Source organism: Oncorhynchus clarkii, chromosome 19, assembly GCF_045791955.1.
Source record: "Oncorhynchus clarkii lewisi isolate Uvic-CL-2024 chromosome 19, UVic_Ocla_1.0, whole genome shotgun sequence".
NCBI classification, from domain to species: domain Eukaryota; kingdom Metazoa; phylum Chordata; class Actinopteri; order Salmoniformes; family Salmonidae; genus Oncorhynchus; species Oncorhynchus clarkii.
In genome coordinates, this window is record NC_092165.1 from 39,243,269 (window position 1) to 39,262,472 (window position 19,204).

Sequence of the window (19,204 nt, forward strand, 5' to 3'; positions counted from 1 at the left end):
CCCCTCCTCTCCAAGCCCACTCCTCCCCTCTATGACCTCAGGGAACCTCAGCAGTCATCAGCACACTGCAAAGAAGACTTGTGAATGTGATGCCTTGTACACAAGCGGGATTCTGTGTGTAAAATATCTGGATGTCGATTCTTCTGTTGTGTTCTATGACATCTTAAAGCATCCCCCTCACTATAGTGTACATCATGGGTCCCCAATTACATTCAGCTGTGGGCCGATCTTTTCCTGAGCAGATGGTGAGGGGGCTGGAACATAGTTATAAATCATTTGTACACTGCACATTGACCGCAAGATGTCCAAACATATTTAATATTTGACAAAAACATAATGATTGGAAATCTTGATTACATTTGGATACGATCACATATGTATCTCTATTTATGCGTTGGAATACTTTAGGGCTGGGAATTGCCAGGTTCTTCACAACACAATATTAACATGATACTTAGGTGCCGATACGAAATGTTTGCGATTTGATAATGTGATTTTTTTGCGGTTCGATGTTCCAAACATATCGCTCACCATATGTCTGCTGCAGAGGAACAAGAGAGATCCCTGAGAAATGTTTTGATCAGTCATGGAAATAAATGTGATGAAAACAAATTGCTTCACTATTTAAATAGAAGATGGAGAACAAGCTATGAACGAAAAATACTGGCGTTTTGGTGCAGGTACTGCCGAATAGTGCAAAACTAATATTGCGATATTGTCAAAACTAATATTGCAATCTATCGTCAAAACTAATATTGCGATATGTAACTGGATAGATTTTTCCGCCATCAGTAGAATACATGATTTCCTGGTGATTTTAGTCTTTTAGGTGCAACAAAAAATGTTGCTCTGAAAACTTGGTTGGACAAATAAATGAACACTTGGGGAACACTAGCGTACAGCGAATAAAGCTCAACATATATCAAAGCACCTGCAGCAACTAAAGACATTTCAATGTGTAGCAAAGCATTCTGCATAGCACCTGATTTAAAATCAACTATAAAACCACAATGTTGAAAGGCAAAAACTGTCATCACAATGTAAACCTCAGAGAGAAAAGGGCAAAATAACAACCCAGACATAAAATAAAATTATCCTTATTATCTCTTCCTGTTTGACATCTCTTTGTCTTTCCCTGTCATTCTCTCTCTCACCTCTCACTCTCTACCTCCTCTATTATATTTTATATGTTCTCTCTCTCTACACTGCATGATTCAGAGTGACGCTAGGTCTTGGGAACACACTACAATACACTGTGCACATTGGTCACCACACCCAGGCTGTACATTACCCTTTTCCCTCAATATGAGCTCACATCTTGACACAGAGACAAATCATCACTTTGAGTTTTGTGGTTGTGCATTTGAATCCTATTGATTTCCTATCAGCCCCTCATGGCTGCTCTTGCTCCTCCCCCTCTGTGAGCAAGTGGACCTCACAGCCACATCCCAGCAGGAGCTCTCAGAAACTATCAGGCCCACCGGAGAAAACCCACAGAGACACGCAAACCTGAACTAACATACAGCAGGAGACCATTCACCTACTGCACCCTGAACAGACACCAATACAAGACATAGTTCACGCCTTCACACTAGCTTCAAATAACAGCAGGGAACCAGTTCTCTTATTCTAGAAACCTGGGCACATCAGCCATCAATACAGAAAACATGTATTTTATATAACCTATAGTCAATGTTCCCTCTAAGCTGCTCACACAGCTCCCCTCAGACTGGTGCTGCACAGACTCAATATCAGCCCGGGCAGAAAAGCACGAGATTGAACTTCACTCAACTTCTAGAGTTTTCCCCTTTAGTTAACACTATCAACATTTCGCTCTGCTGTGGGAATTGTGCTCGAATCAACGCAATATTAGTCACTTTCAATGTAGCATAACGAAACAAAATAAACTATCCAAGACTTGGTATGGAAAATGAAGTGTGAAACAGATTTTACTGTAGGCAGAGCACATTGGAGTAGGATTCTATTGCATTGACATTCACAACTCCTGCCTGTACTCTAAACAGACCGGTGCACCATAATCAATCAGAGCTGCAGTAGGCAAATAGCCATTGGCATATATGGAACTGAACTGTGTTTAGGCAACAGTATGAGTGGTCATGAGTAGATGTGCTTGTTTTGAGATCAAAGTGAGAGCTGCATGTAACCATGTGTGCAGAATTGTTCATATTCTTTGCTAGTTAGTGAGTTATTAGGCCAGTTATAGCAACACTGGGGGAGTGGTTTCCTCCAACAAAAGCCCAAAATGTTTGCCTTTCTAGCCATCTTTGAGAAGCGAGTCAGGTAAAGAGCTTATTTAAGTCTTCAAGGGGAAGTGTTGTATTATGAGATGGTCTTGAAATGGTCTTGAATAAGCTAAGTAGCCAATAGGCATATAAGTAGCCAATAGGCAGAGTGTGGCATAATTTGTCTGATTCTCTGTAATAATGGCATGGGAATAATAATACATTTTATTTTGTAAAGTGGTTACTTGCATCAAACAACACAACATTTTCAGTTACATCCTTGTCTGAAGGACAAGTGGAGTATGGCAAGCCAAAACCGGCGGACTCTCCTTCACCGCAGCCAAGTAAAACATTTAAACGTGTTAAACCTCGCAAGGCTGCCGGCCCAGACGGCATCCCTAGCTGCATCCTCAGAGCATGCACTGATCAGCTGGCAGGTGTGTTTACGGACATATTCAATCAATCCTTATCCCAGTCTGCTGTTCCTACATGCTTCAAGAGGGACACCATTGTTCCTGTTCCCAAGAAAGCTAAGGCAACTGAGCTAAATGACTATCGCCCCATAGCACTCACTTCCGTCATCATGAAGTGCTTTGAGAGACTAGTCAAGGATCATATCACCTCCACCCTACCTGACACCCTAGACCCACTCCAATTTACTCACAGCTCCAATAGGTCCACAGACGACACAATCGCAATCACACTGCCCTAACCCATCTGGACAAGAGGAATTCCTATGTAAGAATGCTGTTCAACTACAGCTCAGCATTTAACACCATAGTACCCTCCAAACTCGTCATTAAGCTCGAGACCCTGGGTCTCGACCCCGCCCTGTGCAACTGGGTCCTGGACTTTCTGACGGACTGCCCCCAGGTGGTGAAGGTAGGAAACAACATCTCCACCCCGCTGATCCTCAACACAGGGGCCCCACAAGGGTGCGTTCTTAGCCCTCTCCTGTACTCCCTGCTCACCCATGACCCATGACTGTGTGGCCATGCACACCTCCAACTCAATCATCAAGTGTGGTGTCAGGAAAATAACCTCACAAGCAACGTCAACAAAACAAAGTAGATGAAACGGCAGAGGGAGCACCCCCCTATCCACATCGATGGTACAGTAGTGGAAAAGATGGGAAGTTTTAAACTCCTCGGCGTACATATCACGGACAAACTGAAATGGTCCACCCACACATACAGTGTGGTGAAGAAGGCCCAACAGCGCCTCTTCAACCTCAGGAGGCTGAAGAAATTTGGCTTGTCACCAAAAACACTCACAAACTTTTATAGATGCACAATCGAGAGCATCTTGTCGGGCTGTATCACCACCTGGTATGGCAACTGCTCCACCCACAACCCCAAGGCTATCCAGAGCACAACACATCACCGGGGGCAAACTACCTGCCCTCCAGGACACCTACACCACCCGATGTCACAGGAAGGCCAAAAAGATCATCAAGGACAACAACCACCTGAGCCACTGCCTGTTCACCCCGCTATCATCCAGAAGGCGAGGTCAGTGCAGGTGCATCAAAGCTGGGACCGAGAGACTGAAAAACAGCTTCTATCGCAAGGCCATCAGACTGTTAAACAGCCATTACTAACATTGAGTGGCTGCTGCCAACATACTGACTCAAATCTCTAGCCACTTTAATAACAAAAAATTGGATGTAATAAATGTATCACTAGTCACTTTAAACAATGCCACTTTATATAATGTTTACATACCCTACATTACTCATCTCATATGTGTATACTGTACTCTATACCATCTACTGCATCTTGCCTATGCCGTTCGGCCATCGCTCATCCATATATTTATATGTACATATTCTTATTCATTCCTTTACACTTGTGTGTAAAAGGTAGTCGCTGTGAAATTGTTAGGTTAGATTACTTGTAGATATTACTGCATGGTCGGAACTAGAAGCACAAGCATTTCGCTACACTCGCATGAACATCTGCTAACCATGTGTAAGTGACCAATAAAATTTGATTTGATTTGAAGCCCTGCATGTTTTTTTCTAAAGTCGCATGGAATGTAGGCCTACATTGAACACCACACATTGGCTCCTACTGTAGGCTGAACGATGGAACAGCTGTTTTCATGTTAAAATGTTATGGGATGCATTTTCTCAAATGTTTTATGGTAGGCCACTCTGGTATGCCTACATTATGATAAAGTAGCCACATTAGCCTACTTGGCCACTGTTAAAATAGTAACTTAAAACAGGTACAGCTTCAGTATTCACAGTTAACACGCGCCGGAAGTTGCACAGAATATTCAAGTTGGTGCTCAGCAGACCTGAAATTTACTCAGTGCTGAACGAATTTGAGGGAACATTGCCTACAGTATACATAACCTATTTAAACATGTATTTTTTATAACCTACACAGCAAAGTACAGTATCATTGACCTGGATACACAAACACACACTCACTCACTCTCTCCTAAAACATGTGTTTTATGAGCTATACTAATGAAATGACGATGATGGAGCACCTATCATTCAACTCTAGAAAAGCAGTAACACAGTCCATAAGTTTTTCTGTTTAAAATCCAATTCATTGTGTTCTGTATGATTGGGTTGAAGGAGTATTGATAATTGCTTCTCCTGGAGGACTGAAAATCGTCTAGAGCTCATCAGGCAAAGTGGTTTTGACAGAAGCCCACATTTCTGGATTTCAGAGCCGACATAAGAAGCAACTGTTAGAAGTACAACTGACAAATACCTACAACTTAAACACTTCATAAAGGGTCAGAAGAAAGTCGATAAACTACGTTTTCAAATGACTGAAGTTGAGAAACTATTTACGAATCCTACCGTTCGGAGAGGTTTAATCTCCATATATATTATATTTTATTGAACAGAAGTGCCTCATCCTATGCTGCGTTGAGACATGTTTGGGAGAGAGACATTGGACATGCATTTGGTGAGGAAGAATGGGCTTCTATCTGCAAAAGGGTCTACCCCAAATGCACCCCCATAAGCATACAAGCTAAATTTCAAATAGAACCTACTTTACACCTGTCCGCCTTCACAGAATGTATTCAAATGCAACACATTTCTGTTTCAAATGTAAACAGGATACTGGCACCTTCATGTGCGTTTTTAGGTACTGTAGCATAATCCAGTCTTATTGGAATGATATTCACTTACACATACAGAATATCTTGGGTAGATAATTAGCTTTTTCCCCAAAGTTATATTTGCTCTATTTTGATTGTAACGTCATGTTTGACCCTGACTCTGAACATCTGTTCAATACCCTTGTTTACTTAGCCAAAAAATGTATATTGTTATTGTGGTCCACACCTGAAGTACCATCTGCGAGAATGTGGCTTTCAAGCTTCTGCTATCCAAGCTCTAGAGAAATGTACATTTGATTTACACCAGAGGTCTGATACATTTTGGAAAATTTGGTCTCCATTGTTGTCCTATGTAGAAAACCTCCCATAAATGCCCGTGTTATAATTGTAATGTTTGTGTATATTGTTTTCTCTCCATTTTATGACTGCCTTTTTGTATAATGTTTTGCTGTATCCTTATTTATTCCTTTGATTGTACTTAGTCTGTGTGGTGCACTTTGTTTGGTTGTCTATGTAACCCCTATTAAAATAAAATAACATTCTAATAAAAAGATAATTACAAAAAATAAATACAATTTCAAAGATCCTAAACCATCACCACCCCTTCCCCGAGCCAGCCTACCGTACCTCATCCACATTCTCAAAGGCATTGATGATGTCATAGGGCAGGCAGGACAGCAGGTCGATGACGAACCAGGTCTTCAGGTAGTTCATCCTGATCAGCTTGGGGTCTGAGATGACCTCCCCACCGGGCCCCACGAAGGTGGTGTGGAAGTTGAGTACGATGTCCACCAGGAAGATGACATCCACCACACTGTCCAGCACCAGCCACACGATGTTGTTCTGCTTGGTCTTGAAGGACACGTTGTAGGGCACCATGATGGCCGTGTAGAAGGTGAGGACGAGGATGACCCAGTCCCAGGTGGTCTTGAAGGTGCAGTAGTGGAGGATGATGTGAGGGGGAGTCTTAGGAGCCTCCTGTTTGTACTGGGGGAGGATGTCTGAGCCTAGCTGGAGAACCTGAGCGCACACAGAGGGATGGAGAGAGAGAGAGAAAGAAAGGGACTGACAGTTATAGGAGGAGGAGACACTTTCCATGTTAAAGTTGATTGTTCTCATCTCATACAGACTATATCAGGAATGGGGCTTCCTGACTCCATGTTATAAAAGCGGGTTGGGTGCTCGCTGAGAAGATAAACAGAGGCTACAATTCTCATCTAATCCTCATCATCAGATGTGCCAATCAAACAGGCCTCAGTCAAGACCAGAAGCGCTGTGCAAAATGAGAACTTCAATTAAGCACACAAAAACCTTCTCAGAGAAATAGCAGCACATCTGACATTCCGCATACTCAATGTGAGACGTCAGATGCTCTTCAGATGAATCACCTGCCTAATTTATTGAATGTTCCCCAGATATTACAAACCCACTCAGACATCTTGTTATTGGTTATGTAAATGAGAAGAGATAGTAAAACTCATCCTTCTTTACTGAGGTTTGATTTAGACTTACCTCTCTGTCTGAGAGAGACCGGTAGGGGTAAGCAAATCACAAAATCCAAATCACAATCCCCTTTGCATGAATTGACAGTAAGTATAATTGCATGTTGATACATTTCATTGGGAAAGTATTCAGGCCCCTTCACTTTTTCCACATTTTTTTACATAACAGCCTTATTCTGAAATTCATTAAATTGTTTTTTCCCTCATCAATCTACACACAATACAGCATAATGACAAACAAAAACACGTTTCTAGAAATGTTTGCCACTGAAATATCACATTTACATGAGTATTCAGACCCTTTACTCAGTACTTTGTTGAAGCACCTTTGACAGCAATTACAGGGTTGAGTATTCTTGGGTATGACGCTACATGCTTGGCACACCTGTATTTGGGGAGTTTCTCCCATTAATCTCTGCAGATCCTCTCAAGCTCTGTCAAGGTTGGATGGGGAGCGTTGCTGCACAGCTATTTTCAGGTCTCTCCAGAGATGTTAGATCGGGTTCAAGTCCGGGCTCTGGCTGGGCCACTCAAGGACATTCAGAGACTTTCCCACTCGTCCATTGTCTTGGCTGTGTGCTTAGGGTTGTTGTCTTGTTGGAAGGTGAACCTTCGACCCAGTCTGAGGTACTGAGCGCTCTGGAGCAGGTTTCATTCAAGGAACTTTCTGTACTTTGCTCCGTTTATCTTTCCCTCGATCCTGACTAGTTTCTCAGTCCCTGCTACCTCCCTGACCAAGGCCCTTCTCCCCGGATTGCTCAGTTTGGCCAGCTCTAGGAAGAGACTTGGTGGTTCCAAATTTCTACCCTTTTAAGAATGATGGAGGCCGCTGTGTCCTTGGGGACCTTCAATGCTGCAGAAATGTGTTGGTACCCTTCCCCAGATCTGTGCCTCAACACAATCCTGTCTCATGGCTTGGTTTTTGCTCTGACATGCACTGTCAACTATGGGACCTTATACAGACAGGTGTGTGCCTTTCCAAATCATGTCCAATCAACTGATTTGACCACATATAGACTCAATTCAAGTTGTAGAAACATCTCAAGGATGATCAATGGAAACAGGATGCACATGAGCTCAATGTCAAGTCTCATAGAAAAGGGTCTGAATACTTGTATAAATAAGGTATTTCAGTTCGTTTTTTTTATACATTAGCTAAAAGTTCTAAAAACCTGTTTTCACTTTGTCATTATGGTGTATAGTGTGTAGATTTATTTTTTAAATCAATTTTAGAATAGGCCTGTAACATGAGAAAATGTGGAAAAAGTCAAGGGGTCTGAATACTTTCCGAATGCACTGTAGATGTTGTTCATCGGTACTTACCAAAGGGGCAGGATTGAAAATCCAACACTAAGGTTTATGTCAAATAATCCACTGCCCTGAAACATCAATAGATGACTCAGGACAGTTAGACAGCCAGGTAAGGTCACTTAGCTAGGGAAAAGATAAGGTAAAGTGAACATGGCTCGTCCCAAAACAAGTCATCTGAGTTTCCAGCAGACGGAGACAGTGAAAGTGCTCGCGGCACACCGCCTCCATCTCACTGCTATGCATGCAATATTAATGATGCCCAGTACAGCCGCAGCCCACAGCGAACTGTACAAGATCATTAGCCAGCAAGAATCCTATCATCCGGAAGCAGTCTTTATTGTCGCGGGCGACAGAGGACAGAGAAGGCAGACTCAATGCTGCAGGACCGTTTTGAGAATAGTGATTGGAATATGTTCAAAGATTCACCCACCCAGGACTCATCCATCAACATTGAGGAATATACATTGTCGGTCACAGGCTTCATTAGTAAATGTGTTGATGATGTTGTACCCACAATAACAATCCGGGCATACCCTAACCAAAAACCCTGGATGAACATAGATATCCGTACCTTGCTGGGAGCCCATACTGCAGGATTAAACTTGAATTGATGTTTAACATCTCAGACTTGCAACACATGTGGCAAGGACTACAGACTATCACAGACTACAAAGGCAAATCCAGCCCACTGAAGCCTCCCTCCCAGACGAGCTTAACACATTCTATGCTCGCTTCGAGGCAGACAATACCGAGCCATCCAGGAACAATCTTGCTGATCCGGACAACCAGGTGCTTTCGCTTTTCAAGACTGACAAGAGGAAAACTCTCAAAAGAGTAAATACTCACGAAGTTGCCGGCCCAGATGGCATCCCTGTCCACGTCCTCAGAGTGTGTGCTGACCAGCTGTCTTCTCTGACATCTTTAACCTGTACCTGTCCCAGGCTGTAGTCTCCACCAACTTCAAGGAGACCACCATCACCCCAGTGCCCAAGAAAAATAAGGTGACATGCCCAAATGACTATCATGCCTTCGCACTCACCCCAGTCATCATGAAGTGCTTCGAGAAGCTGGTCATGGCCCACATCAAGGCTAGCATGCCAGGCACACTGGACCCATGCCAATTTGCCTACCACTCCAACAGATCCACGGAAGATGCCATTTCCATCGCTACTCAAACGGCCGTAACACATCTGAGAATGCTGTTCATTGACTACAGTCCAGCATTCAAGACTATTGCTCGCTCCAAGCTCGACACCAAGCTCAGAGCCCTGGGTCTGGACACCAGCCTCTGCAACTGAATTCTGGACTTCCTGACCACAGGCTGTGAGGATTGGCAACAACACCTTCTCTACACTGACTCTTAACACAGGGGTCCCCCAGGGGTGTTTCCTCAACTTTCTGCTGTACTCCCTTTTCGACCACGACTGTGGCTTTGCACGACACCAACTCCATCATCAAGTTTCCTGACGACAGCTTAGTTGTAGGCCTGACAACCAATAATAACGAGTCAGCCTATAGGGAGGAGGTAAGTGAACTGGCATTGTGGTGCCAGGACAACAAACTCTCTCTCAATGTCAGCAAAACAAAGGAGTTGATTGTCAATGGGACTGCAGTAGAGAGACTTAAGTTCCTTAGCATCTACATCACCGACTGCTTGACATGGACCAACAACACCACCATTCTTGTCAAAAAGGTGCAACAGTGTCTCTACTTCCTGAGGCGGCTGAAGAAATTCGGCATGCCACCCCGGTTCCTCTCCAAATACTACCGCTGCACCATTGAGAGAGTCCTGACCAGTTCCATCACGGCCTGGTACGGAAATTACTCCGTCCACGACCGCAAGGCCCAGCACATCACTTGGATCGTGCTCTTACCCATCCAGGACATCTACTCGAAACAGTGCCTGAGGAAGGCCCGCAGCATTATCAAGATCCCCCACACCCCAGTCATGAGCTGTTCACTTCCTTACCATCTGGCAGATAGTATTGGAGCATGAGGTCTGATGCCAACCGGCTCAGAGACAGTTTCTATCTACAAACCATCAGACTGCGGAACACCCTTCACTGGACTGACCACCTGCTCTTTTCCGCACCTTAGCACACACACACGCACTCACTCACTCACGCACACACCCACACAGACATCCACACATCCACTCATATAAATTTATGCTTCACACACATCACAACTGCTGCCAACAGACTTATTATCATAGCTAAATACTTCACAATTTAAACACTTGACCCGCAATCCTCCCTTCTTCAAAACACATGTAAATATTGGACTATAAATTGTGCCTTCTTATGTTATGCTTATGGTGTGTAGCAAGAGTATCCCGTACATACGGCTAATAAAACTTGAACGTACAGTATGTATGGGGAGGTGTGTGTGTTTGTATGTGTGTACAGTCAAACATTAGGTCAATCAATTTTCTACCTAAAAGTCCTCTCTTGTATCTGCTCTTCTGTTTGTTATAAAATAAAATAAAAAGTTTTGGCCATCTCTGTTTTTCTCTCTGTTTAGCCCCTGTATGTTAATAGTCTTAATAGGCTGTCCTCTCTCTCTGCATTAGGCCCAGGACCTGAATGTGATGGAAGAGGTGATCAGGATGATGATTGTCTGTCTAACTCCCTACACCACAACCCTAACCTGGTTTACTCCCAGCTCTACATGTGACACAGCACTTACCTCTGCCAGACGGGACTGCTTGGGTTGGCTGACCTCATGGCTGCTCATAGGAGTGAGCTGCTGTGGTGTGGTATGGTGGCTGGTGTTGCGGTTATTATGTGTCAGTGCCCGTGTCAGCCGTGCAAACTTGCTCCATCCTGCAGACATAAAAAACAATGACACATTTAGCACAGCTTGGTCGTGTGGAAAGGGTACATAAATGATATACACTTTGAGAAACACTGAAAGCATACGCTATTAACCATACATTAATACATGACTTAATCTAAAGATGACTTTATCTTGTTGTAAAACCAGCAGCTACGGATTCAAAGTCACAGTGATGATGTAGGCACTAGGCATGCACAGCAAAGTTCTGGGTCTTCTGTAGCTCAATTGGTAGAGCATGGCACTTGCAACACCAGGATAGTGGGTTTGAATCCGGGGACCCAGTATGCACGCATGACTGTAAGTTGCTTTGGATAAAAGTGTCTGCTAAATGGCAAATATTATAACTACAGCCCCACTCTCATGCTGGCTGTATAAACCATAATAATGTGAAGACTGTACAGGATGAAATATAAGATCAGTCAAACCCTTTCAGGTGCCATTACCACAGAGAGAAACAGGGATTTGAAATAGCCCTCAGCTCCAGGGTCTCTAACCTCATATCCTCTTTCACTTCCTTTCAAAAGTAGGTTAATTCAGCTATTTTTCCCAAAGGGCAGCAAGGTGAAAGGAGACCAGTGGCAGAGACCCACACAGGCCACAGCGGCAGCCTACTCACAATGGCACTGCAACAGATACAACTGACCTCCCCTCGGATGAAGAGAGTGTTAGGAGTTGTGTAACTAATTGTATACCGCCAGGGCAAAGCAGCACTCTACACCGACCATGTAAAGAGCCCCCAATCTTTACTGTAATAACCCAAAAGAGCCTTGTAAAACAGGCTAATGTGCATTCTGCTAGCCCTCGAGAAAACAAAAAGAAAACAACCCGACCAGAAGAACCTAATACAATGTGGCGAAGTTAAAAATAGCAAGAACCAAATCCAAGCATCACCCTCGAACAAACTGCATATGATGATCAAATAATTTCTGCTCAAATACAGGCAGAGTACCCCCTCGAATCCTTTAGGTCCAGTGGCTGCTGAATTGTTGTCCTTGGGGGGGGGGGGGTCCTTCAGGGGTACAGCATTCTTCTTGTCAAAGGGCAAACACACCCACTTAACACTGCTAAGAACAAAACCCAGGGCAAAGTCCTGACAACGTGCATCACTCATCTAGGAGGAGAGGGTAAAAACACCCACATCTTCTGTAGGTTCTGCCCACAACAATCACAAGACCTTTTTATTTCCAGTAATTCATAGACTGGCTCTTCAGAACAAGCAAACAGCCACAGTTCAGCATGATCGAGACTTACCCGAAGTGGACTCGTCCTTACCCGAAGTGGACTCGTCCTCGATGGGCTGCTTGAAGACAGTGATGTCTTTGAAGGTGCACAGGAAGAGAACCACTTTGTCATTCTCATTCCTGATGGGGGCCACCTGCATATAGAACCACACTGGCGCCCCTGCAGACAGAATGGATTTGTTACAATGTAGTAGTAACAGTTGCTTTTCTCATAAGGTGCATTTTGTTTACATTTTCTTTTTTATACAATAGAATAGAATATACAGTACATATACAATGTGAACACTCACTGTTCTTCCTGTATAGCAAGACCTCAAAGCAGTTGGACTCATAATTATCAAATGTCTCTCTGACTTTGTCTATTGTCTTCTTGTCCGTCAGCTCTCCATACATAAAACTGGAAGAAAAGTGACGAATAAAATCAAAACGATTAGTCATTTGATCCTAGGCATCAACTATGACAGTTATTAATCAATTAATGATCTAACTCATAAAAGCTCTCCTCCTCTTCATATGCTCTGAATGTTCTTCCTAATAGTGGTGTGGGATCAGTTAAGAAAATGACTGTGCCTGCTCCTGTGGTTCCTGAGCTTAACACCAACCACTAGTCTACACTTCCCTGATCAAGGCTGAGTTTAGATAGCCTGAGGTTAAAGGCTAGGAGGCATTAGTTTTTACTCACCAGAGTAACATCAAAGTGTGGTCAAACACTTAGTAACTTATTTGTAGTCATGATCTGGTTACCTATAACTACAAACATAGTTCTGTTTAGCATTTTTACATACAGATGAAGTCGGAAGTTTACATACACCTTAGCCAAATACATTTAAACTCAGTTTTTCACAATTCCTGACATTTAATCCTAGTAAAAATACCCTGTTTTAGGTCAGTTAGGATCACCACTTTATTTTAAAAATGTGAAATGTCAGAATAATAGTAGAGAGTGATTTATTTCAGCTTTTATTTCTTTCATCACATTCCCAGTGGGTCAGAAGTTTACATACACTCAATTAGTATTTGGTTGCATTGCCTTTAAATTGTTTAACTTGGGTCAAACGCTTCGGGTAGCCTTCCACAAGCTTCCCACAATAAGTTGGGTGAATTTTGGACCATTCCTCCTGACAGAGCTGGTGTAACTGAGTCAGGTTTGTAGGCCTCCTTGCTTGCACACGCTGTTTCATTTCTGCCCACAAATTTTCTATGGGATTGAGGTCAGGGCTTTGTGATGGCCACTCCAATACCTTGACTTTGTTGTCGTTATGCCATTTTTCCACAAATTTGGAAGCATGCTTGGGGTCATTGTCCATTTGGAATACCCATTTGTGACCAAGCTTTAACTTCCTGACTGTTATCTTGAGATGTTGCTTCAATATATCCACATAATTTTCTCTCCTCATGATGCCATCTATTTTGTGAAGTGCACCAGTCCCTCCTGCAGCAAAGCACCCCCACAACATGATGCTGCCACCCCCGTGCTTCACGACTGGGATGGTGTTCTTTGGCTTGCAAGCCTCCTCCTTTTTCCTCCAAACATAATGATGGTCATTATGGCCAAACAGTTTCATCAGACCAGAGGACATTTCTCCAAAAAGTATGATCTTTGTCCCCATGAGCAGTGGCTTCTTCCTTGCTGAGTGGACTTTCAGGTTATGTCGATATAGGACTCGTTTAACTGTGTATATACAGTGCCTTGCGAAAGTATTCGGCCCCCTTGAACTTTGCGACCTTTTGCCACATTTCAGGCTTCAAACATAAAGATATAAAACTGTATTTTTTTTAAGAATCAACAACAAGTGGGACACAATCATGAAGTGGAATGACATTTATTGGATATTTCAAACTTTTTTAACAAATCAAAAACTGAAAAATTGGGCGTGCAAAATTATTCAGCCCCCTTAAGTTAATACTTTGTAGCGCCACCTTTTGCTGCGATTACAGCTGTAAGTCGCTTGGGGTATGTCTCTATCAGTTTTGCACATCGAGAGACTGACATTTTTTCCCATTCCTCCTTGCAAAACAGCTCGAGCTCAGTGAGGTTGGATGGAGAGCATTTGTGAACAGCAGTTTTCAGTTCTTTCCACAGATTCTCGATTGGATTCAGGTCTGGACTTTGACTTGGCCATTCTAACACCTGGATATGTTTATTTTTGAACCATTCCATTGTAGATTTTGCTTTATGTTTTGGATCATTGTCTTGTTGGAAGACAAATCTCCGTCCCAGTCTCAGGTCTTTTGCAGACTCCATCAGGTTTTCTTCCAGAATGGTCCTGTATTTGGCTCCATCCATCTTCCCATCAATTTTAACCATCTTCCCTGTCCCTGCTGAAGAAAAGCAGGCCCAAACCATGATGCTGCCACCACCATGTTTGACAGTGGGGATGGTGTGTTCAGCTGTGTTGCTTTTACGCCAAACATAACGTTTTGCATTGTTGCCAAAAAGTTACATTTTGGTTTCATCTGACCAGAGCACCTTCTTCCACATGTTTGGTGTGTCTCCCAGGTGGCTTGTGGCAAACTTTAAACGACACTTTTTATGGATATCTTTAAGAAATAGCTTTCTTCTTGCCACTCTTCCATAAAGGCCAGATTTGTGCAATATACGACTGATTGTTGTCCTATGGACAGAGTCTCCCACCTCAGCTGTAGATCTCTGCAGTTCATCCAGAGTGATCATGGGCCTCTTGGCTGCATCTCTGATCAGTCTTCTCCTTGTATGAGCTGAAAGTTTAGAGGGACGGCCAGGTCTTGGTAGATTTTCAGTGGTCTGATACTCCTTCCATTTCAATATTATCGCTTGCACAGTGCTCCTTGGGATGTTTAAAGCTTGGGAAATCTTTTTGTATCCAAATCCGGCTTTAAACTTCTTCACAACAGTATCTCGGACCTGCCTGGTGTGTTCCTTGTTCTTCATGATGCTCTCTGCGCTTTTAACGGACCTCTGAGACTATCACAGTGCAGGTGCATTTATACGGAGACTTGATTACACACAGGTGGATTGTATTTATCATCATTAGTCATTTAGGTCAACATTGGATCATTCAGAGATCCTCACTGAACTTCTGGAGAGAGTTTGCTGCACTGAAAGTAAAGGGGCTGAATAATTTTGCACGCCCAATTTTTCAGTTTTTGATTTGTTAAAAAAGTTTGAAATATCCAATAAATGTCGTTCCACTTCATGATTGTGTCCCACTTGTTGATTCTTCACAAAAAAATACAGTTTTATATCTTTATGTTTGAAGCCTGAAATGTGGCAAAAGGTCGCAAAGTTCAAGGGGGCCGAATACTTTCGCAAGGCACTGTAGATACTTTTGTACCCGTTTCCTCCAGCATCTTCACAAGGTCCTTTGCTGTAGTTCTGGGATTGATTTGCACTTTTCGCATCATCTCTAGAAGACTCGAATGCGTCTCCTTCCTGAGCGGTATGACGGCTGCGTGGTCCCATGGTATTTATACTTGCGTACTATTATTTGTACAGATGAACGTGGTACTGTCAGGCGTTTGGAAATTGCTCCCAAGGATGAACCAGACTTGTGAAGGTCTACAATTTTGTTTCTGAGTTCTTGGCTGATTTCTTTTGATTTCCCCATGATGTCAAGCAAGGAGGCACTGAGATTGAAGGTGGGCCTTGAAACACATCCACAGGTTCACCTCTAATTGACTCAAATTATGCTAATGAGTCTATCAGATGCTTCTAAAGCCATGACATTATTTTCTCGAATTTTCCAAGCTGTTTAAAGGCACAGTCAACTTAGTGTATGTAAACTTCTGACCCACTGGAATTGTGATACAGTGAATTATAAGTGAAATAATCTGTCTGTAAACAATTGTTGGAAGAATTACTTATGTCATGCACAAAGTAGATGTCCTAACCGACTAGCCAAAACTATAGTTTGTTAACAAGAAATTTGTGGAGTGGTTGAAAAATGAGTTCTAAATGACTCCAACCTAAGTGTATGGAAACTTCTGAACTATCCACAATGTACTATTTGTCAACGTCATATGGACAACCGGTGCTACTTAGCTAGTTCCAGCAGGCGAACGTTAGCTACTGGCCATGCTAGCATGTAACTGGAATGTGTCATAAAGGCACACAGGTGTCATTTGTAATGCCACATACAAGATACATTGGTGAGTCATCATCTTATATGTCTGCCCTAGTTACTTTGGATTTGATATTGTTGTTTTGTCTTCTCATATGTCACATTTATAGTTCAAAATCAAATCAAATCAAATTTTATTTGTCACATACACATGGTTAGCAGATGTTAATGCGAGTGTAGCGAAATGCTTGTGCTTCTAGTTCCGACAATGCAGTAATAACCAACAAGTAATCTAGCTAACAATTCCAAAACTACTACCTTATAGAGACAAGTGTAAGGGGATAAAGAATATCTACAGAAAGATATATGAATGAGTGATGGTACAGAGCGGCATAGGCAAGATACAGTAGATGGTATTGAGTACAGTATATACATATGAGATGAGTATGTAAACAAAGTGGCATAGTTAAAGTGGCTAGTGATACATGTATTACATAAAGATGCAGTAGATGATATAGAGTACAGTAAATACGTATACATATGAGATGAATAATGTAGGGTATGTAAACATTATATTAGGTAGCATTGTTTAAAGTGGCTAGTGATATATTTTACATCATTTCCCATCAATTCCCATTATTAAAGTGTTTGGAGTTGAGTCAGTGTGTTGGCAGCAGCCACTCAATGTTAGTGGTGGCTGTTTAACAGTCTGATGGCCTTGAGATAGAAGCTGTTTTTCAGTCTCTCGGTCCCAGCTTTGATGCACCTGTATTGACCTCGCCTTCTGGATGATAGCGGGGTGAACAGGCAGTGGCTCGGGTGGTTGTTGTCCTTGATGATCTTTATGGCCTTCATGTGACATCGGGTGGTGTAGGTGTCCTGGAGGGCAGGTAGTTCCCCCCCTGTGATGCGTTGTGCAGACCTCACTACCCTCTGGAGAGCCTTACGGTTGTGGGCGGAGCAGTTGCGTACCAGGCGGTGATACAGCCCGACAGGATGCTCTCGATTGTGCATCTGTAGAAGTTTGTGAGTGCTTTTGGTGACAAGCCAAATTTCTTCAGTCTCCTGAGGTTGAAGAGGCGCTGCTGCGCCTTCTTCACGATGCTGTCTGTGTGGGTGGACCAATTCAGTTTGTCTGTGATGTGTACGCCGAGGAACTTAAAACTTACTACCCTCTCCACTACTGTTCCATCGATGTGGATAGGGGGGTGCTCCCTCTGCTGTTTCCTGAAGTCCACAATCATCTCCTTAGTTTTGTTGACGTTGAGTGTGAGGTTATTTTCCTGACACCACACTACGAGGGCCCTCACCTCCTCCCTGTAGGCCGTCTCGTCGTTGTTGGTAATCAAGCCTACCACTGTTGTGTCGTCCGCAAACTTGATGATTGTGTTGGAGGCGTGCGTGGCCACGCAGTCGTGGGTTAACAGGGAGTACAGGAGAGGGCTCAGAACGCACCCTTGTGGGGTTGAGGATCAGCGGGGTGGAGATGTTGTTGCCTACCCTCACCACCTGGGGGAGGCCCGTCAGGAAGTCCAGTACCCAGTTGCACAGGGCGGGGTCGAGACCCAGGGTCTCGAGCTTGATGACGAGCTTGGAGGGCACTATGGTGTTAAATGTCGAGCTGTAGTCGATGAACAGCATTCTCACATAGGTATTCCTCTTGTCCAGATGGGTTAGGGCAGTGTTGAGATTGCATCGTCTGTGGACCTATTTGGGCGGTAAGCAAATTGGAGTGGGTCTAGGGTGTCAGGTAGGGTGGAGGTGATATGGTCCTTGACTAGTCTCTCAAAGCACTTAATGATGACGGAAGTGAGTGAGTTACCTTAGCTTTCTTGGGAACAGGAACAATGGTGGCCCTCTTGAAGCATGTGGGAACAACAGACTGGGATAGGGATTGATTGAATATGTCTGTAAACACACCAGCCAGCTGGTCTGCGCATGCTCTGAGGGCGCGGCTGGGGATTCCGTCTGGGCCTGCAGCCTTGCGAGGGTTAACACGTATAAATGTTTAAGTTCTCACCTCACGTCATGACCAGGCAGTTATTGTGCAACAGCTGTCAATATAATTGATTAGAATAAAAGCTGAGGAAGAGGAAGATGTGATCATTGGGTGAGTAGTGACGTGCATATTGTAAATTGTGAACACAACTTGGTTTGCCCTACAGCCTCCTTAAAAATGTCTGCCATTCTAATAAGGTCTGACATGTATTTTATTCACTCTCAGGGAGCCTGAAGCTTCAGCCAGTCTGGATGAGGAAATACTTGTTATGTCTTCCAGTCCCAACTGATGAAGCTTTTCCAAGTCTGTGTTGGGTGTGGAGATTCCAGGGACTACGTCAACAGCCAGACGAACAGCGCTCAACATCACGCAGATCTGCAGTTCGCGCAACCATGTGAGAGAATGATCCAGCCAGCCTATGATTGGGAGGGTGCCAGCAAGCAATCTTCTCCTTTTTGCTGACATTTTGGTGTCAAGTTGTATGCCGACCAATGTCCTCCGAATGCTTTGCATGATGGGAGTGGCCACCATTCATCGCAGCACATTCTTCTGTCACCAGCATAGCCACTTTGAGCCAGCAGTCTTCAAGACATGGGATGTCGAGCAGAGTGGCACCATCTAAATCCTCAAAGAAATGCGTGGAGATCTGTTCTTGGCAGCATATGGAGTGATAGTCCCGGAGTGATAGTCTGGCCACTCTGCAAAGTTTGGGACATTCACTGCTGTTGAAAAGAGAATCAACAAGATCCTGAATATATAAATTGTTAAAACCTCTTAGCGCACAGATCCCACTATCAGGATCAATATCGACAACATCCGGTGAAGCTGGAGCGCGCCAAATTCAAATGACAAAATTGTAATATTAAACATTCATAAACATACAATTGTCTTACATCATTTAAAAGCTTAACCTCTTGTTAATTCAACCGCGTTATCAGATTTG

The 19,204-nt window shown here is 43.4% G+C and overlaps 1 protein-coding gene across 1 annotated transcript in view; it reads right to left on the minus strand.

The window, feature by feature from the left end:
• The window catches only part of LOC139375162 (potassium voltage-gated channel, subfamily H (eag-related), member 5b), an 83,698-nt gene that overhangs the window by 46,640 nt on the left and 17,854 nt on the right, over positions 1-19,204 (minus strand). Inside the window, exons 3-6 of the mRNA XM_071116701.1 lie at positions 12,513-12,619; positions 12,233-12,382; positions 10,832-10,968; positions 5,958-6,350 (exon numbers count right to left, since the gene is read on the minus strand). Of these exons, the coding sequence (XP_070972802.1) occupies positions 5,958-6,350; positions 10,832-10,968; positions 12,233-12,382; positions 12,513-12,619 (787 nt within the window). The remainder of the gene's footprint in view (positions 1-5,957; positions 6,351-10,831; positions 10,969-12,232; positions 12,383-12,512; positions 12,620-19,204) is intronic.